This window comes from Ptychodera flava, assembly GCF_041260155.1.
Source record: "Ptychodera flava strain L36383 chromosome 23 unlocalized genomic scaffold, AS_Pfla_20210202 Scaffold_24__1_contigs__length_23054250_pilon, whole genome shotgun sequence".
Taxonomy (NCBI): Eukaryota; Metazoa; Hemichordata; class Enteropneusta; family Ptychoderidae; genus Ptychodera; species Ptychodera flava.
This window is the reverse complement of record NW_027248278.1, coordinates 9,839,734-9,861,072: the sequence shown is the minus strand read 5'-3', so window position 1 is coordinate 9,861,072 and position 21,339 is coordinate 9,839,734. Positions and strand designations below refer to the sequence as shown.

At 36.5% G+C, this 21,339-nt stretch overlaps 1 protein-coding gene across 1 annotated transcript; it reads left to right on the top strand.

The window, feature by feature from the left end:
- The first annotated feature begins 216 nt into the window (after window positions 1-216).
- On the top strand, window positions 217-12,989 carry LOC139125075 (uncharacterized). The gene is made up of 3 exons (XM_070691183.1): window positions 217-398; window positions 1,646-1,873; window positions 2,938-12,989. Exon 3 carries the CDS (start codon window positions 3,996-3,998, stop codon window positions 5,127-5,129), a length of 1,134 nt encoding a protein of 377 aa, XP_070547284.1. The 5' UTR covers window positions 217-398; window positions 1,646-1,873; window positions 2,938-3,995; the 3' UTR covers window positions 5,130-12,989.
- The last annotated feature ends 8,350 nt before the right edge of the window (window positions 12,990-21,339 follow it).

Sequence of the window (21,339 nt, the reverse complement as noted above, 5' to 3'; positions counted from 1 at the left end):
TAATTGTTCAGACACATTTTAGTTTCAATAATATTCTTCTAGACAGGAGTCACTACTGATACATGGTCCTGCAGTGCTCTAGCTGTCAAAGATCTAGATACACATTCTAGTGGTTACGTTTAAGGCACAATTAAAAGTGTCAAAGTCATGTACTGTAAACACACTTTGCTTATGTGAATGAATTTAACAAATTCTTGTATGTGTTGTTGCAGGTGATCAATACATGTGATATCAGCGAGGACGACGACCCGTTTATTGCAGGATGTACATTCATTATAAGATATGCTGGAGAAATGCCTGAGCCAAATGTGGGCTTGTCACTAGTTCTATCAATGGATGTATCCAAACGTAAATATGATGTAACTGGTACCATAAACTTGAAAGGCAATAATGGAAAAGTAAGGAAATTTCTTTTCTTATAACTTGTCAGTAAAAATTCCACTATCATTATTTTAAAGCATGATTATACAAAAGTGGTAACGTCTTCAAAATTAAGTCCACCTCTTCCAGTAAGACTGCTGCAAGATGTAGGATTACTTCACAAATTGTTAAAAATTTTACTGTTCTATTCATCAATTTACCTCAACCATCAGCAATATAATTTATAAACACTAGAAATACGACATTCAGTCATGTTCATTCTGCAATCTTTTGAATATTTGAACCCCTCTGATACTCCGAGTCACACTTGAAAAACTTCAAGGGACTTTGCACTGTGATTCAGTATGCCATGTTACCTTGGTGCTTGTAAACTGCAAGGCCAGGTAAAAGGATAATTATAATACCTTAAGAAACATCGCCACTATCTTTCACATTTCTACAGTTTAAACAGTCATATCCTCAAACAAGTACCACACAACCCATACCTCGGACTCATATTATCTGAAGATCTCAAATGGAATATACACATCAACAATCTGTCAAAAAAAGCAGCATCTATTGTCGGCTTCCTGAGGAGAAATTTAAAACACTGTAGCAAATCATGTAGGAAAACAGCATACATTTCACTTGTCAGATCAACCATGGAGTACGGTGCAATCATATGGGATCCTTTCACACAAACCAACATAGATAAACTAGAACGCATTCAAAGACAAGCCATCAGATTCATTACTAGAAATTACACATCAAGACAGCCAGGCAGCATCAGCAAAATGTTAGCAGAAAATCAACTTCAACCACTACAAGAAAGAAGACAACAACTCCGCTTGACATTTCTGTTTAAAATCACTCAAGATCTCATACCAGCCATTCATCAGGATACATACCTCATTCCACAAAAACCAAAACGCGCAGTTAAACCTCGGAAATTCACAGATTATCATCACAGCAACCCAGTAACTAAATATGCATGTAATAATTCAAAACCATTCCAAATACCACGATCAAACACAGACATTTACAGGAACTCATTCTTTCCACGAACATCATACGAACAATCATAGACTGGAACAATTTAAGTGACTCGGTTGTAACATCAGCATCGGTAAACATCTTTCAGGCAGCTGTCCAGTGCGATTAAGCACCTGCCTCTTCCCCGTTGATCATATACCAGTATTGGTGTCTTCAACGTATTTATTCAGATTCAGATCTTCATTGCAAGCTGAATGATTTCTTTTTGAAAAATTAACTTCTACCTCTACAGGATGAAAGCCAATCGTATCAAATACAACCATGGCCTGACACTGAAGAATCTGCAGTGGGAGAAACTGAAAGTTGTAATCAACCACATGGAGCAGAATTTCTGCTAAAGCCAACTGAAGAGACATCAGCTGTTGGGAAAAAGCAAGCCATCCGGTCGCCACATGATTTAAAACAGCCACTTCACACACCATCACAGTTTGGTATGACTTTTCCTACTGGAAATCAATATGTAAGTTCTCATCTAACATATATTTTGTTATGTTTTCTAAATTAATCATTCTCTTCACTGTTGTTGTGCACTAAAAATAAAGAATAAAATACAAGTTCTAGATACTGAACTCTTTCTCACTGCTATTTCCACAGTATTCTTGAAATTTCAGAGTTGATGTTAATTAATTAATATCTGAAGTAAAAATGTTTCAGTGAAAAATGATAGCAAACAGCCAAAGTTTATTAAATAACAACTTAATTTTGAAGAAATTAGTGCCCTTGCAGAGTTTTGCATGAAGTCAGTAGTGTTTTCTCAAGGGTGCTTATTCAACTTATTCAATCTAAATCCCTGATCTACAATATATTGCCCTAAACAAAGTCTTGAGATATTGAATTATTCAGAATATTAACAGTGGCATTAAACACAATGATTACTGTCTATGATTAATATCAAATAGCTGATTAAACCCACTTTCTGCCCAGCTAGCTTTCCTATCTGCGGACCTGAAGAACTATCACCTAGATCAGATTACAAACTGTGTTCAAACTCATATTAAACCTCGTGTTAATGTGAGAGTAAGCTCCCTCCATATCAAACATAATTTGCGACACAGATATTAAAGAACAAGATAGGTAACTCTTTTTAATTTGATACTGGATCCACACGTTAACCAAATATGCCATCCCCAAATCAGAACCAAATCAACCACCAATTTCCAGGTAGAGAGAGAAACCTGGAGAAAACACAGAATTCCATCCATACCCAAACTCAAGTACCAACCATGGCACAGCGAAAAACTGTAATGCCTAGACAAGTGGTGTCACTTATAGAAATTGAAATCTGCACATTATCACACTGTAATGGTTTTCATTGGTGAAATGGTCATATATATATATATATATATATATATATATATATATATATATATATATATATATATATACAGTAATTTGATGCAATATTGTAAAGCTCTACTATCACTAGAGGTTTACTTCCACAAAACTCATGTAGAAATGTAACAGTAACTGTGTGATCAGTGTTTCTGAAATTGTAATCCTTTCATTGACTTCTAATTATCACAGGATCATGGACAAGGACCTTATGCAGTGGTTGAGGAAAATGATGAGCATTCCCTAACTTCCAGCTATCATTCCATACATCACACTGCTTATATGACTTCCACTTCCTGGCATCAACTATGTAGGATCCTGAATAATGAACAGCCTGGAAAAGGTAACTGGAAAGCATTTGCAGCTGCATTGCACTTAACACAACGTAGCATTGATCATTTGGAAAGAACAAAACAATCCTACATCATCCTTGCTGTCACTCTACTTTGTACAGAAAATAGTGGATGGATGTAAGAACAGACATGCTTTGATGGAGCTACAAAACATATTTACGTCAATACAAAATCATACTGCTGGAAACATCATAAATGAAGAAATAAAGCAATATGAATTTAAAGAAGGAAATTCTCATGACACCAATTTATCTGAAGGAACATATGAAATTTCTCAAGCTCAACAAAATATACACAAGATTAACTTACAGAAAACGGCTAGTGCAAAAGAAAGCACAATAGACCAAAGCAATGAAGTATTGCAGACTTCCCAACGAACAAATGGTACAATAACTGAGAGTAATAGGAGTGTAAGTCATCATGAACCAATTGCAGAGACTAAGCCACTCAGCACCAAGGTTGCACAGCCAATTCAGTTGTTAGAAGATAGTAATGAACCAACAGAAGATCATGTTAATAGACCAGATGGTAGTGAAAGTGTAAGTCATCATGAGCCAATTGAAGAGACTAAGCCACTCAGCACCAAGGTTGCACAGCCAATTCTGTTGTTAGAAGATAGTAATGAAGCAACAGAAGATCATGTTAATAGACCAGATGGTAGTGAAAGTGTAAGTCATCATGAGCCAATTGAAGAGACTAAGCCACTCAGCACCAAGGTTGCACAGCCAATTCAGTTGTTAGAAGATAGTAATGAAGCAACAGAAGATCATGTTAATAGACCAGATGGTAGTGAAAGTGTAAGTCATCATGAGCCAATTGAAGAGACTAAGCCACTCAGCACCAAGGTTGCACAGCCAATTCAGATGTTAGAAGATAGTAGTGAACCAATAGAAGATCATGTTAATAGACCAGATGGTTTGTGAAAGTGTAAGTCATCATGAGCCAATTGAAGAGACTAAGCCACTCAGCACCAAGGTTGCACAGCCAATTCAGTCGTTAGAAGATAGTAGTGAACCAACAGAAGATCATGTTAATAGACCAGATGGTAGTGAAAGTGTAAGTCATCATGAGCCAATTGAAGAGACTAAGCCACTCAGCACAAAGGTTGCACAGCCAATTCAGTCGCTAGAAGATAGTAGTGAACCAACAGAAGATCATGTTAATAGACCAGATGGTAGTGAAAGTGTAAGTCATCATGAGGCAATTGAAGAGACTAAGCCACTCAGCACCAAGGTTGCACAGCCAATTCAGATGTTAGAAGATAGTAGTGAACCAATAGAAGATCATGTTAATAGACCAGATGGTAGTGAAAGTGTAAGTCATCATGAGCCAATTGAAGAGACTAAGCCACTCAGCACCAAGGTTGCACAGCCAATTCAGTCGCTAGAAGATAGTAGTGAACCAACAGAAGATCATGTTAATAGACCAGATGGTAGTGAAAGTGTAAGTCATCATGAGCCAATTGAAGAGACTAAGCCACTCAGCACCAAGGTTGCACGGCCAATTCAGATGTTAGAAGATAGTAGTGAACCAATAGAAGATCATGTTAATAGACCAGATGGTAGTGAAAGTGTAAGTCATCATGAGCCAATTGAAGAGACTAAGCCACTCAGCACCAAGGTTGCACAGCCAATTCAGTTGTTAGAAGATAGTAATGAAGCAACAGAAGATCATGTTAATAGACCAGATGGTAGTGAAAGTGTAAGTCATCATGAGCCAAGTGAAGAGACTAAGCCACTCAGCACCAAGGTTGCACAGCCAATTCAGTCGTTAGAAGATAGTAGTGAACCAACAGAAGATCATGTTAATAGACCAGATGGTAGTGAAAGTGTAAGTCATCATGAGCCAAGTGAAGAGACTGAGCCACTCAGCACCAAGGTTGCACAGCCAATTCAGATGTTAGAAGATAGTAGTGAACCAATAGAAGATCATGTTAATAGACCAGATGGTAGTGAAAGTGTAAGTCATCATGAGCCAATTGAAGAGACTGAGCCCTCAGCACCAAGGTTGCACAGCCAATTCAGATGTTAGAAGATAGTAGTGAACCAATAGAAGATCATGTTAATAGACCAGATGGTAGTGAAAGTGTTAGTCATCATGAGCCAATTGCAGAGACTGAGCCACTCAGCACCAAGGTTGCACAGCCAATTCAGTTGTTAGAAGATAGTAGTGAACCAACAGAAGATCATGTTAATAGACCAGATGGTAGTGAAAGTGTTAGTCATCATGAGCCAATTGAAGAGACTAAGCCACTCAGCACAAAGGTTGCACAGCCAATTCAGTCGTTAGAAGATAGTAGTGAACCAACAGAAGATCATGTTAATAGACCAGATGGTAGTGAAGTGTAAGTCATCATGAGCCAAGTGAAGAGACTGAGCCACTCAGCACCAAGGTTGCACAGCCAATTCAGTCGCTAGAAGATAGTAGTGAACCAACAGAAGATCATGTTAATAGACCAGTTGGTAGTGAAAGTGTAAGTCATCATGAGCCAATTGAAGAGACTGAGCCACTCAGCACCAAGGTTGCACAGCCAATTCAGATGTTAGAAGATAGTAGTGAACCAATAGAAGATCATGTTAATAGACCAGATGGTAGTGAAAGTGTAAGTCATCATGAGGCAATTGAAGAGACTAAGCCACTCAGCACCAAGGTTGCACAGCCAATTCAGATGTTAGAAGATTGTAGTGAACCAATAGAAGATCATGTTAATAGACCAGATGGTAGTGAAAGTGTAAGTCATCATGAGCCAATTGAAGAGACTAAGCCACTCAGCAGACTTCAAACTGGGGACACTCAGTCTGAAGATAAAGATGCACATGGAGATATTGTGAAAAGAACAATAGCATTACTGGATGATAGAAAAAGAGACACAACAATATCAAGAGATAGACCTTTACAACATGAACAACATTTTGGATTAGCAAGGCAAAGAATAGAAGAACAAAATAAGCAAAAGGGTAGATCTAACAAGAAGGGCACAACTAAATATAATTCATCAAAGCTCAATTGGCCATACAAAACAGCAACATCATCAAGAAAAAATATTGCCATTAAAAAGTCAAGAAGAAATAAACACTTCAGGAACTCAATTAAAACAAAAAGGCAATGGGAAACCAATGCAGTCACAAGAAGTAAGTTAGAGTCAACTTCAGACATTCCTCAAAAGGCTAAATCTGACCAATCATCACAAAGGTCTTCAAATCTACAGGTTTCAATAGTTGTGCGATAAGTACACACAATGACAAGTCTGACTTTTCAAGAGGCCATGCATTTGACCACCCCAACAAACAGATCCATCAAGCAGTGACCACTTCTGAAAATGTTGAGCTCTCAAAACAATCAGAAGAAACCATGTCACAGGGGTTAAGAATGAAGGATGAACAAGCACCACCAAACAATGGGCCCAGATCAGACTCCTTAAGCATAACCCATGAACAGCAACAAGAAAAGCAAAATGATGACACTTTGCATGAAGAAAGAGGTGAAGCTGTACATGTGAAAAGAATGATAGAATTATTTGGCAATGCAACAAAAAATTACCACAAGCACATTTTAATTCAGCAAAGCAAATAATAGTTGAAGAAGGCAATAAGCAACAAGACAGTTCTCATGAAGAGGATGTCACTAAACAGAAATTGCCAAAGCCTAATTGGCCATACAGAACATCAACATCATCAAGAAAAAGATTGTCACTAAAAGGCAAAGAAGAAACAAACTCTTCAGGAATTGAATCAAGACAACAAGGCAATTGGAAACCAATACAGTCACAAGGAGTACCGATAGATTCACAGTCAACTTCAGAGGTTCTTGGAAAGGTCAGTTCTGACCAATCATCACAAAGATCGACAAAATTTACAGGTCTCAACAGTTATGAGATAAGTACTGTACTGAGATTGACAAGCCTTACTTTTCACGACACCATGCCTTTGACTACAACAACAACCAGACCCATAAAGCAGTGCCCACTTCTGAAAATGCAGTGGCCCCCAAACAATCAGAAAAAGCCATGTTACAGGGCTTGAGAATGAAGGATAAAGAAGCACCACCAAACACAGAATCTGGATCAGACCCCACTAGTTTAACTCCCCAACAGCAACAAAGAAAGCAAGTACAATACTTTGGATGAAGAAAAAGATGAAGGTGGAAATGTGAAAAGAATGATGAAATTTTTTGGCATTGCAAAAACAGGCTTACCTGAAACTACATCAACAAATAGGCCTAAAGAGCAGGCACAACATTTGGAATTAGCAAAGGAAAGATTAGTTAACGCAGGCAATACGCCACAAGACAGATGTCATGATGCAGATACAATTAAACAGAACTTGTCAAAGGTGAACGGGCAATACCAAACAGTAGCATCAGCAAGAAAAATATTTTCAGCAAAAGTAATGAAACAAACATGGCAGGAACAGAATCCAAAGAACAAGGCAATGGGAAACCAGTGCACTTACAAAAGGAAATTTACAGTCAACTTCAGAGGTTCATGGAAAGGCCAGATCTGACCAATCATCACAAAGGTCTTCGAAATCATCAGGTCTCAACAGTTGTGAGATAAGCACACGTAACAAGTTGGACTTTTCACAACACCATACACTTTATGGTAACAACAAATATTTCCTTCCAGCAGTGCCAACTTCTGAAAAACCCCGGGCCCTAAAACAATCAGAAATAGCCATGTCACAGGAGTTAAAAATGAAGGATAAGCAAGCACCATCAAATACAAAGTCTGGGTCAGACTCTAAGAGTTTAACTCCTCAACAGCAACAAGTAACACAAAATGATGACATTCAGCATGAAGATCAAGATGGAGCTGTTAATGTGAAAAGAATGACAAAATTATTCAGCAACTTAAATAGAGCAGCATCAATGAATAGGCCTAAACAAGATCCTCAACATTTGGAATCACCTAAGCAAAGATTAGTTGAAGAAGGCAATAAAAAAGTCAATCAAGCGGTGCCCACTTCTGAAAAAGCAGTGGCCTCAAAACAATCAGAAAAAACGATGTCACAAGAGTTGAGAATAAAGAATGAAAGAGCAACACAAAACACAGCATCTAGACCAGACTCCATGAGCATAACTCCTCAGCAACAACAAGACAAGATAAATGATGACATTCAGCATGAAGATCAAGGTGGAGCTGTAAATGTGAAAAAATGACAAAATCATTTGGCAATACTAACAGCAACGTAAGTAAAACAACATCAATGAATAGGCCTAAACAAGAAGCGCAGCATTTTGAATTTGCAAAGCAAAGATTAGTTATGGGAAGAGGTAGATCTGATGAGGAACACAGGTTCTCGACACTGAATGAACCATGCCAAACATCAACATCAAGAAAGACATTTTCAGCAAAAGGTAAAGGACAATCAAACCCAGCTGGACTTGAATCAAAAACACAAGGTGAAGAGAAATCACCACAGTCACAAAATGCAGATTCACAATCAACTTCTGAGGGTCACAGAAAGGCCAGTTCAGACCACTCATCTCAAGATCTGAACAGTGAAGAGATAGGAAAACAGAATAAACAGTCCAATGTCTCTGTAAAGAATTTAAGAAAGCTTTTTGGAAAATAGTTGAAACTTGCAGACACTCAAGCAGTGTAAACCTCCACATCATTCACACGGGACACTGTTGTATCAGCAGTTAGCCCTCAAAGCCAATTTGACAGGCAACTGACTTATGTGTTCTCTTTGACCAAAGACATTTTTCACACATTAAATGTTATCAGTGTAGGGCATATCCCACGAAATTTAAGGAAATTCCTAGATGGATTCAAAGAGTTTTGAAATCTAAAAAGTTGGAGGTGCATGGCTTCAATAATACAGGAGATTGCAATGTTGATTAAAAAACATCTACAAATAATACCAGTGTAGGAAAGTTGTGAAAATGACAACCAGACATCTAACTAGGCAGGAAACTTTGACCAAATGCCTGCCTGATCAAAGTACTAGATGCCCTGATAATTATACCAGGTATACAATACATTCCCTCTGATCTTATCAAGCTAAACATTGGAAATAATCTCCACTTGTCCATTGGGAAGGTGGGCAGAAACTATTGCCTTCCATGCTAAAAATTTATCTGTCCCAGGCAAGTAGATAAGATCATCATACTTTCGTTGTGTTGCATTTACATAAAGTGTTTTTGCTGCAGTTTGGGAAGAAGAACCTTAAAGTGTTGGACCCACAATACTATTTCTGTTGTCCAATATGTAGGTCCTCATTGATATAACATGGTAACCTTGATAAAATGACAAAGTAATCCTGATAATTACTGCTAACAGCCTGAGCAAAAACATTGTACATAGTTACAGCACAGTGCCCAATTTTCTGACTTTTTCGGAGTTCATGATTTGGACCATTGCCAGGATTGTAAATAATTAGGTACATTGCCAAATTTTCAATCATTAGGACAGTTACTGCCAGGATCTGCATGTGTTTAGAAATCTTGATGTCCCGGTCACTGGTGTACACTGTATGGTAACAAGATTTATTACAAAAATACCCAAAAGTATGCACTTAGTCATAAGCAGAACACAAAGCAGTTCATTTTGCACCAAGTGATATGATTTCCTCTTGTCCTAATGCGAACTTTGCTATATTTTCTCCATGTTCTCATAATATTATCCCATATTTCCTAGAAGTTTGAATATCAGTAATCCTAGTGAACAGTTCTATTGCTATGTGTTATCTTAATAGCTAGCTCAATGGAAAGCTCTATGTGTTATCTTTAAGAATAGATATACTGCAGAATGAAGAATTCAACAGTACTATTCATACATTTATATCATTTGTAACATTTTTCTCATTCTTTAATGAGTAAATGCACCAGCATGTTGATTTACTATAGACAACATAACAACTTTGAGCAATGGCATAGAGAAAACAATATGACTAGAGATATGTTATTATTAAAACAAAATGATTTGTGGAGACATTAACAAAATTAATCCTTTTAGGCTTTTCTGTTTGCTTATTCTGTGATAACTTTATTTCATCACTGTGCTCAATAAAGCACTTTCCAATGTAACTTATTCCTAACATTTGAAATATTTTGATCAAATAGCAATACAACTGGCTAGAAGAGCACAACTTGTCATAATTATTTATCTCATCAACAATGTGTAATAGAGTCTATATCCCTCTGTACCAGTAATTATAGCCCCTAGTGTACATAATGTAACAGTGTTGTAGGTTATGAAAGTACATATTTAAACACTTACAGAGCAAGAATTATCATTGGTTAAACGTGCAATATGCGATACAATTCAAAAACTATGTGTAACTTCTTTTTGTTCATACACAAATATCACAAAACTATTGTAACAGTATTTTACTTAAGATGTACTTTTTACATATCACAGACCAAAGTTGCCATGTTTTGATTCCATTATATTTGTTGTAAATCAAAATATTTTTCACCAGTCACTTTTTACAGAACACTTTCAGCAAAACATTGAATAGTACTTTACAAATCCTGTACTATACTGTACTTCAAATTGTCTAAGATGCTCATTGGACTTGACAATCAACACCGGTCTCTTGTTTTCATGAAGCGTTTAGGCAGCGTCCAAAAAAAAAAACATCTGAGTGATAGCATACTGCACAAACTTTTGTAAGATTTGGCTTGAAGTGATGGTATTCAAAGAAAAATACTGCATTTACCTAGCATTGACACTGATAGATTCCTATCACACCCTATCAAAAACTAAAATGTCATTCCTATAAGTTTGAAGATGCACTTTCAAACATAATATTTGAGTTCATTCTCAGCATGAACAGCATGCAGTACGTCTTCCGTCCTGATATTAACATACATGTGAATAGCATCATTGTCAAAATCTGTAAATCAAAACTTATTCAGCTCATATTACGTGGGCTAAACTGAAATAACTTTCGATATAGCAACAGACAACACTGTAACAGGTACTATACTGGTTATTTTACTTTCACAGTTATAAATTTCAATCTTCATTCCTACTTGTGATCTTGTAAACAATTGCTATGCTATCATTTCATAATGTGACATAATTCTCAGGAACAAATTTTCAAGCAATTCATGAACCAGTACTCAGGATTCCCAGTAATGCTCTATCAACAATGTCCCTTTTTGAAAATTTCAGTCACAGATATAAAGAGTTTGTCAATATTTGAAAACCAATTTTTTTTTAATGTTTATGTTCACTCATAATACTTCTTCATCTGTACTATGTACAACATCTATTAAGATTACAAAAGATTTGACTTGAAAATAGGATATGAGATGAAATCAAAGGCATGGATTAGGAATGTCATGAAATCTGAAAGATGTCAAAATTCTGTGGATCAGTTAAATTTTGAGTCTTTGATTGCATTGTTTTCCACTTCTATTTTCAGAAAGTATGGTAATATATATTTTACTTTTTATTATACTCAGTGTATGCATGTTTGTATTTTTTTTGAATTGCTATTCAGTGACATTATGGACTTTCCACCCTCTGGGAAAATGCAATCTTCATTTGCCTGGTGCAATGAACAGATACTACAGTGAAGATAAAAGACATTTCATACATTAGCATATCTCTTTAACATTGAACAAGTTTTGACATTATACTAGCTCTTTTGGTAAAATAGAGCATGACATTTATATCATATTGTATATTATTCAGTTTTTACATGCATATATTTGTTATAATATCTATTCAGTGACACTAGTCTACATGTATCTTATATTAGCTCCTTTATTGTGCAATCCTTTCACTGTCTAATAATCAAATAATAATCAAGGGAAAATGGTACTTCATACTTCAACTGATGTCTTTGACAGTGAGGAAGTTTTAACAGTACAGTATGTTGCATACCAAGGTAATAGAGTGTGACATTTATATGGCCTTTGTATCTTACTTTGTTTCATACTAATTACTACAGTCATGTTTATATTTCTTTTGTGGGAATTACTCTTTACTGACATTATATACCATCCATGTTACACTTTTGAGCACAATTTAATCTTCATTAATAGCTCCTTTATCTTGCAAAAACAAATTACGATGATGACACACAATCTCCAGTGGGCAATGAAGTAATGTCTTCTGTATCTCGGCTTAATGGCAAAGTGTTTGCACATTATAATTGTAGAAAGATTTTATTTGATGTCTACTTGATGCCTCAGTATTAAAACAGTGCCAGTTTGTATTGTAATTTAAGGTATTTAAGGTAGAACGCATCTCGGAACAGATATTTGGACTCTCAAAACTTTTCCAATTCTTTTCTGATCCACCACTTGTAGGGGTTCACTTTAAAGCCCTCTGAATAATAAAAAACTTTCACCCTCTTACGTTTTGAAAATCGAAAATTGTATTTTTCACCATAGCGTTAGCACAGGGATGTCTGCCATTTGAATATCAAATATTGGTAAATCTTGGGTAATTTGTTTCTTTTGTACCAAAATTTGTACAGTTACCCCTGACTTTTATTCATGATTTTAGTAAATGAATGCTTGAAAGATTCCTTTAAGAAATTTTGAGCATAAGTTTAAGTCTTTCATTTTCGAGGTGCATACTACCTTAAATCTATTTTTGAAAATTGAAATTGATTGGAAGTTAAGTACAGCCTTGCTGCAAGAGTTTTTTGAGAAAACGTTTACAGAATCTTTCAAGCCCTGATCAAGCAGTTTTCATAACACTATTATAACAGTTTTACACCATAATATAACCATAATATACCTCTACAAATGACTAGTACAGTGGTACTTAAACTAGTTCTACCGGTATGTCATCAGATAGTACTTACAATAAGACTTCATATGGGCCTTGATTTGTCAAAATCACTACACTTTGATTTATAATGAAGCGATGAACTATACTGTAATGACATCATCATGTATCAAATAAATTAAGACACAAAAAAATAATGAAGAGTGCTTCTACATTCATTGCCAGCTATTTTTGGCACAACGTCGAAATTCACCGGAATTCATCACAAGAAGAGCTATTTATGTACAGGACCAATACTTTGGTACACTTTGTCATGGTTCTCTATTGTATCAAATACATACAAGTCTTCAAGGATAGAAAATGTGCTTGTCCTAATTCTCACTGCTTCACAAAAATTATGGTGGTCCATCCTTGAGATTGAGATAGATGTTGATCAAGAGAAATTTATAAAAAAATTAAAGCAGTATGCCATGGACACCAGTAGCAGGAGAGTTGGTGTATGTGTGTGCCTCTTTGTGTGCATACCAATGTCCCTCTCAGTGTCTTTGAATAAGTCTTGTGTTTTCCTGTATGATAAAATCATTTATGATAAACAGCTGATTAATCTGAGAGGTCTATGTGTTTAATTTAGTAAAGTTGGCATACCTGTATGTTAATATACTGGTATTGCTAAAATAAGACCTTAATTGCCACACCCAAGGGTTGGCATATAAATCTTTGGCAATTTATTGGCAATTGTATCATTGTCAAATGTATTATAATAAAACAGACGTCAACAGAAACAAGAAACCTGTGCTGAGACCGAGACACCTCAAATCCCGCTCCATGCTTAGGGACGGACCCCAATGATACATAGAAGAGTTGGCATGCCTTGCTTTTTTATCAGTTGTCATAGAGCTGGGTCATTTTTCACTTGAACAACAATGTACTTATCCTACCAACATCCTACATGCACATAGATCAATAACTACAACACACACGACATGCAAAATTCATTGCGTTTCATAGAAACCATGACATGAGTTATTCTCAAATCATCAATCAGATCTGTTTTGAACTCTTAGTTAATCTACAATCAACAATCAATTTTAGCATTCATACATCAGTTGGGGAAGTTCAAATCATAACTTTGTTGTCAAATTTTCAAATTTGACTGAATTATGTCTAACATATAGTCTCATAAGACAACTTTTAGGCAGTACATCTAACTTTCAGACACTACAGTCGCATGTTTATTAATATTTGATGCACAAATAAGACAAGCTTTTACAATAAATTCATCTGAAATCATAATTTCCTACATGGTAGTTATGAAATGGATAAACATCTCATAGAGAAGAACAAAATCAATTTTGCTCAAAATATTTCTTCATTAAGTTGCATGTCAGCTCGGGGCATGATCCACTCTCCTCTGTTTTAATCAAATGTATAAAATATCAGCTTTCATGAATTATATTGATTATCATAGTGTTGTAGACGTAACATGCAAAGCATGTAAAGTTTACCTCATACTTTACTACAGAACTACTGTAGATAATTTGTTATGTATATCATCCATGAAACTATATGGTCAATACTGGATGTCCTGCTGTAGCAGTCAAGAGTGGACATCATCCTTTGTGGTAGCTTAAACAAATACCATTGCCTTTTTGTCATTTTTCAATAATTTCAACACCAACGACAACGTTACAAATCTTTCTTTTTTGTATTGTACAAGAGTAGGCTTTTGAAAATAATATTGATCATCACGCAAATTAACATTGTAAAAATCACTGACATTGTTTTCAGAATTTGTAGCTTGCTAACAGCCCATGTTTCACCAGAATTCTCTAACAGTTAGCATCTCTCCAGTTTGCACTGACATGTGTCTGGATCTGCTTGGCCCATGTTTGTGTGTCTCTTGTGTCTGTAGTTTGCCAAGTCTAAGCAAAGTCCGTGTTAATATTTAGAATACAGCACATTTGATAACTTTAACAATGTAATAATACATCTCCTAATGAAGTATGTCTGCATGTCTTGTTGTTTATCAGTTACCATACAGATAACTATAGAAACACGTACAGTAATGATAATTGATTGTGACTAATGGCTGACCTACAGGTATGTTACCTTTGAACAAAGGTCTGTACCACCTCATTTAGAACTTACGGAATTTTTCAGTAGCATTGTTTACCCAAGCAAAATTGTATTCCGTAATAGTACTGATCTAATCCAGGGATCTGTGGATCTATAATTAAAGCCTGTACAAACATATTAACTCACTGAGTTTGGATAAGGTATCAGATCTATTTCAATTTATTTTTCACAAATTGACAGATGCAAGAATTATGGCATGGACACCATAATTTATATGTAATACACAATCACTATTCAGACTTTTTTAAGTGTTTATGTCAGGAGAGGATGGGAGTAGATTTGAAGTCATGCAGAAAGACTTTTTTGCAAGGTTTAAGTTTTAATTATCCATGGTCCTTAATATTTGTACATATCAAAGACCAATATCATACAGCCAGTACATGTGTATTATGTGCATGTATCACACTGCAGCTTTCATTTGTCAAATGAATTAATTGTTGCTATTTAGTTCTGAAAAAGCATACTTCAGTTCATTGTCATGTCCGCACAGCTTGGTTAGATCAGCATAGCATAGTCTCCCTAACTATATAACCAGTGCTTGAGCACTCCAGATAATGTCTGAAGCATCTTGACCAAGGCATGCAGACCAACACAGCCACTGTCATGGTAAACAGAAATATACGCCAAACAAAGGCAACCTCTAGCATTGTGTTTATCTTTGTTAATGATTATAATACACATTTGATCTTTGGATTCAGGGTGATGTACTGTTGAAATCCCAAAATGTTTCAAATCATTTTCACATGTGCCTGTCGTGAGCAATTTCAAGTTTATATTGACTGCGAATTCTTTCAAAAGACCTCACAGTTCTCACTGATTAGTAACAACAATTTGTAACTGCCTTTCTCACTGTGGTAGCATCACACAATAACAGTGACCATGGTTGTTATCTATTACACCATTCATTCACTACAAATTTGTAGACTTGTTTTTTCAAATACTGTAAAACCTGTCTAAACCAAACCCTACAGGGACTGAGAAAATTATTCGGTTTAGTGAGGTGTTTGGTTAATAGAGGTCCTTTTAATATAGAGTTCCTATTGGAATGGGACTAAGAAAGGGGTTCAGTTTAGACAGGTTTCAAGTTTAGACAGGGTTTGGGGTTCAGACAGGTTTTACTGTACTTGGAATAACTGAAATCAGCAATGAGTTCTCAAATGACCATTTCTCAAATGACCATTTTCTTCAAAAACATTATGAAAGTCTCAAGAACTAGAAAGACAGCTAATGAAGAAGTATAAAACTACTGTTGATAATAACATAATTAGGTGGAACATCAGCTCAGGGCATGATGCTTTAACACAAGCAGAGTTTTCTACTCTTTGTTTATAATATTGACAACCATAACTTAGGTTATCATCATAGACAAAACACATTCAATGTTTACATCATTATTTTATGTTGATGTTGAGTACCTCATTGCAAATATTAGAACATCACAATTCGTATATGTACCATCTGTGCATACATTTGGTCAATATTTATCTTCTATTATTGTTTTTCATCCTTCCATAGGATCTCAAACAAAACAATACAGAAATATTTGTCATCTTTCGAAAAGTTCACAATAATGGCAGTGAAAAATTACCACTACTACACTGTTTGCATAAGTACACTAGGACCTTAAACTGCACTTTCCAGTAAGAACTCAAGAGGGGTAAATTTGGTGAAAGTTAACATATACAGAAGGATCTCAAAACTGAATGACCTGGGAACAACTCAAAGAACACTGCAGCTTCTCGGTGAGGGCGCCTTTCACACTGTTTAGTTAATATCACACTCCAAGCAGACTCAGTCATTTCCATCTCAAAAAATGGATGATTGGATGCATGAATGCACAGACTTGAGTTAGTTTCTGCCTGATGTGATTTCTAGATTTAGTTCAAGTCTGTGAATTTTTATAAATAAAATCATTACAACACTTTCTCTTGTGTCTCTCCTATTTCATACAAACCTATTTGAAATTTGCAGCCAAGGTTTTCCTAGTGATTGAACACATTACCTTTGAGTCCGAGTAGTGGTAAGTTTCTGCCACACTCACAGACTTGGCATCCCAGTATGGGCAGCTAAGACAGTCTATCTACACAGTGATGTAAAGCAAATACAAAATAATCGACAACACCCTCCCCCTTGTTATTCTGGCCAATACAAACGCATGCTAATGAACTTATGCATATATTAAGAAAATCTGTATACATCCTCATGTTGCGTGAAGCAACATCATTATCAAGTATATAACACACTGAGCAAAAATGGTATGAAGTTCGTACATTGACTGCATTTTAAAACTGATCGGTCGACCATTGCTAATCATGAGAGATTTATAACACAGAAAAGTTGTTTAGGGGAGAACCATTTGATTTCTGGGGGGGTATGGAGGAAGAGGGTATGGGAGCAAATTTTTTTTTCCTGTCAGAGTGACAGCAATTTTTTTTTTCTACTGTCAGACCTGCATCAATTTTTTTTTTCCAAATGGAGTAGCAGTGCAAATTTTTTTTATTGGTCATCAAGTTTGTAATGTGTTGTATATAAGGGAGCCGTCATTATTGACGGCCTGAAACTCCGAAATTTCGAGTGACTCTCCCCCTTCACCAACCATGATGAATTTAAGTAACCTCCCTCTCTAACTCTGAAATTTTGACCATTCCCCACTTAGAAAAGTTAAATACCAATACATGTAATTACAGCAACAGTAAAGACCTTTCAAATCTTGATGTACCTGCTAGACTATCATCAGTTATCACATGATGGTTCAAAAAAGGTGAACACATCAAAATGAAATTCAAAGTCACAATAAAATAAAAATATAAAAGATCACGCAATATCTAACCATATAGTATATTGTTTAATTTGGATGGATATTATGACAGGGTTTTCACTAGGATATCTGACGGGGCAGAATTTGAAAGTACAGGGGGAGAACATGAGAGAGGCTTAGGGGGAAGTGTCACAGGGCTTTCCCCTATCTTACATGGAATTTTTAAGATATTGATGTGTGCAATGGTGCAGTCTGGTGCAATCTGAGAGTTTTTTTAATTTGTTTACTAAGTGAAACTATTAGAATACCCCAAGGGGGGAGAGCACGAGAGAGGGGTTCCCCCTCTCGTATTGGAAATTTTGAGAAATTGATGTGTTTAATGGTGCAATCTGAGAGGAGTTTCAGTTTATTTTGCACTCGGTAAAACTGTTTGAAAATGACATTGAACACTGATATTTTTTACATTTTTTGCATGATCAGTTTTTGAGTCACAATATTCAACAACCAAACAATGACAATACAATTTGTGAAAAACAGTTCTGTTTGCCAGAGACTGAAGGCAAATGAATATACAGGAACGGAAAATCTGTGACCTTCTTGTGTCATTTCTCCAGCTGCCAGCTTCTAATGAAAAGCCTGAATATGGTATGTTTGCGATCCAGTGTTTGTGGTCAGAAAAACACGGCTCACACATTGTATTTCATCATATTTGTTGTTCCTCAATTTTTCATTGTCAAGGTACATCTTTCTAACAAATTCATATTGAGAAAATAATATTGGTTTTAACACTAGTTTATTGACTCCTGTCTTGTGTTTTAAATTTTCACAATTTACAGAAGTCAAATATTCCCCTTTAGATAGTGCCTATGCCATGAGATATGGCAACAGAAATCCTGAAATATGATTTCTTGGGTCAGAAATGGAAGGAAAACATTGAGTGTACTGAGGTGTAAAGTAGACCTATGTAGTGCATGCTTATATCATAAGTGCTGGGAAAAGAAACATAAGAATTGCTTGTGGTAAAACATTTGCGCCGCCTATGGCGGCGCGCTGGCAAAGAATACATGAGAATAAGGTTTCCAGATTTGCTTATTTCTGGTGCATTGTGACAATTTTTTTTTCTCTTCTGTCTGTTATGACAATTTTTTTTTTCTCAGGCCATGACAGGATCAATTTTTTTTTTCTTCTCTCTCACCTGGTGACAAATATTTTTTTCTCAAATCCTCCATACCCCCCCCCAGAAATCAAATGGTTCTCCCCTTAGGGAAAAGATCTGTTCGTGTGCACTCCAACTGGGAGCAGTAAATCATTGACGTGTGAAGTCACCCCACACTGTTTTGATTTTCTCTGCTTCGGACATGGAAGAGGAGAGGCTAAAACCGTAATAATTATAATCTCCCTATACTTATTGCTCTGAAGGAGGAGCAAGTCAAGAAGTTTACTGAAAGCTGACATATCATGAGATGGTACGTTAGATACATGTAGCAGCCAGATAAGAAATATTATGAGAGCAGAGCAGTTTGGCTTTTGAGGGGAGGAAAATTAGCTTTATTTATGGAGTTCACTCCTCTTTGAATTTGAGGGGAGGGGAGGAGAGCAATAAGAGATATCCGTGATTGAATTCAGTCCCACTATATCTTGGGGGAAGGAAAGCAGAAGGGAGCTTTGCTTGGTTGAATTCAGTCTGACTGAGACTTGAGAGGAAGGGAAGACAAGATGGGGATTTACACATGGATATAGGTAAATGTATGAGTTGAGTCCTACCGTGTTCTTGAGTCAAAGACTGACATCTCGTCGTTTATCACTCTCCAAACCAGTCACACATACAGCCTTTTAAATATAGGACACTATATAGGCAGTAAACTCCTCATCTGCGGCATGGACGTATCTGAAGAGACAATATGTACATGGATGCACACAATGGCTTGTGACTTGTGTATCGCTAATTAACACACTTGCTGGATATTTTCAGGTCTCTTTCATAGAACAGACTGTACGTCTTGTAAATGAAATGGCTGGTTCGTCTGGTTACAACAGCATTACCTGACTGGTCTAGCTGACTCTCTCTCTGTACACTACCAATCTCAATGATTAAATAATTCATGTACGGTTCCAGATGATACACCAAAACTTTAATACAGAGTTGAAAATCCATGCACTTTACAAGAATTTGTAAACATACTCATCCATAGTACATAGCATATGAAAACACAAGCAACAATTTGTGTTAAAATATCAGTACATACCGCCATAGGTAGACCTTTCCACAACTGAATGTCATTATAGTGTGGAATTCCTATTGTTTTCTGTGGCAGGGGATGTTGATTTTTTAAATACAATAAAAAATTCCTGCAAACAATCCATACATGTGTGAAACTTATCAAAATTAACTTGAAATGTCGGCACCTCGGCCGCATTTCCACAAAGACATTTTATACATTTTAACCCTTTCACCACCATGGTTTGTCCCAAATCCATTGTTTTCTATGGTAAAGTTGGACCTGTATACAGGGAACTGGGGGTGAAAGGGTTAACCTGACAAGGACATGGCTACACCCTGGATCAGATTCTAGGTGGAGGTTGCCAAAATATACATTTGGGGAACAGCTTCCCCCTTCTCACAATTAAACCCTACTTAGTGTCTAAATATGATGGATTACAGACCATCTGTAGGTACATATGATCTGAACTTGCCAGACCATGACGCTGAGACCAGACTTTGCGTCCACTCCTTGACAATTTATCAAGGGCCAAACCTTTAATGTCAAATGCAATACGTAGTGGATATAACTGTATGATTGAGCTTGGGAAGCTCACTCCTCGCTTCACATCCTTGCGCTGCACTCCTCCCTGCGGAGCCTGCTGTGTGCTGAAGGCCGGGACTCTACGGTGTCAAGACTGTGGTCCCACCATTGAGCAGAGTGACTGAACTACGAGAGAAGCACTGGGTGTTTATAAACTTGGCCAGTTGTACCTGAACAGAGACAATCTCGACATCCTACGGAACTGCCGTACAAGGCTTGAATTGCGGGACCTCTGGTGCTAGGACAAACAACTGTGTACATGTGCTACGGGAAAGGACTTGAACGGGATCTGTGTTGAAGTTACCGGATCCAGGAATTGTATGCTCGACTGGACAGTGAACACGGCAGACGGACGCTTATTTAACCCGGGCAACTGTAGAGCTCATAGACTGTACTACACGTTACTCCCCTACCCCCCTTTTTACGCACAGGAGTCAGATAAGTATTTCTTATTATTGTAACTTCATACTTCTTTTATATTTAATTAGAATAAATAGGAGAATTACTATATTTTCTGTGTGTGCCTGGATTACTGTTGTATGGACGACAGCTGATAACATTGATCACATTAAGAGTTCTGTCTCCCCACTAACCAACGGCCAGTCGAGACCAAGGCCTTCCAAATTAATTAACTCGTCCCAAAAACAAATAAAATAAGATCATTACACATGCATTGTATTCCAAAAATACCAGGATTTAAAAAAATTGAGCAAGTTTGTGTTTGTCTCAGTGTCTATAGCATGGACAAGACTGCATAATGTTCATGGTGTAATTGCATCTACGATGTTTTCCTATGTGATGTACGTAATTTAAATGTTCACAACTTGAAAATCTCATACTTATGGAGAT

Excerpts from the sequence above, each read along its gene's own strand:
- LOC139125075 (XM_070691183.1), top strand. The coding sequence starts at position 3,996 with ATGTTAATAGACCAGATGGTTTGTGAAAGTGTAAGTCATCATGAGCCA.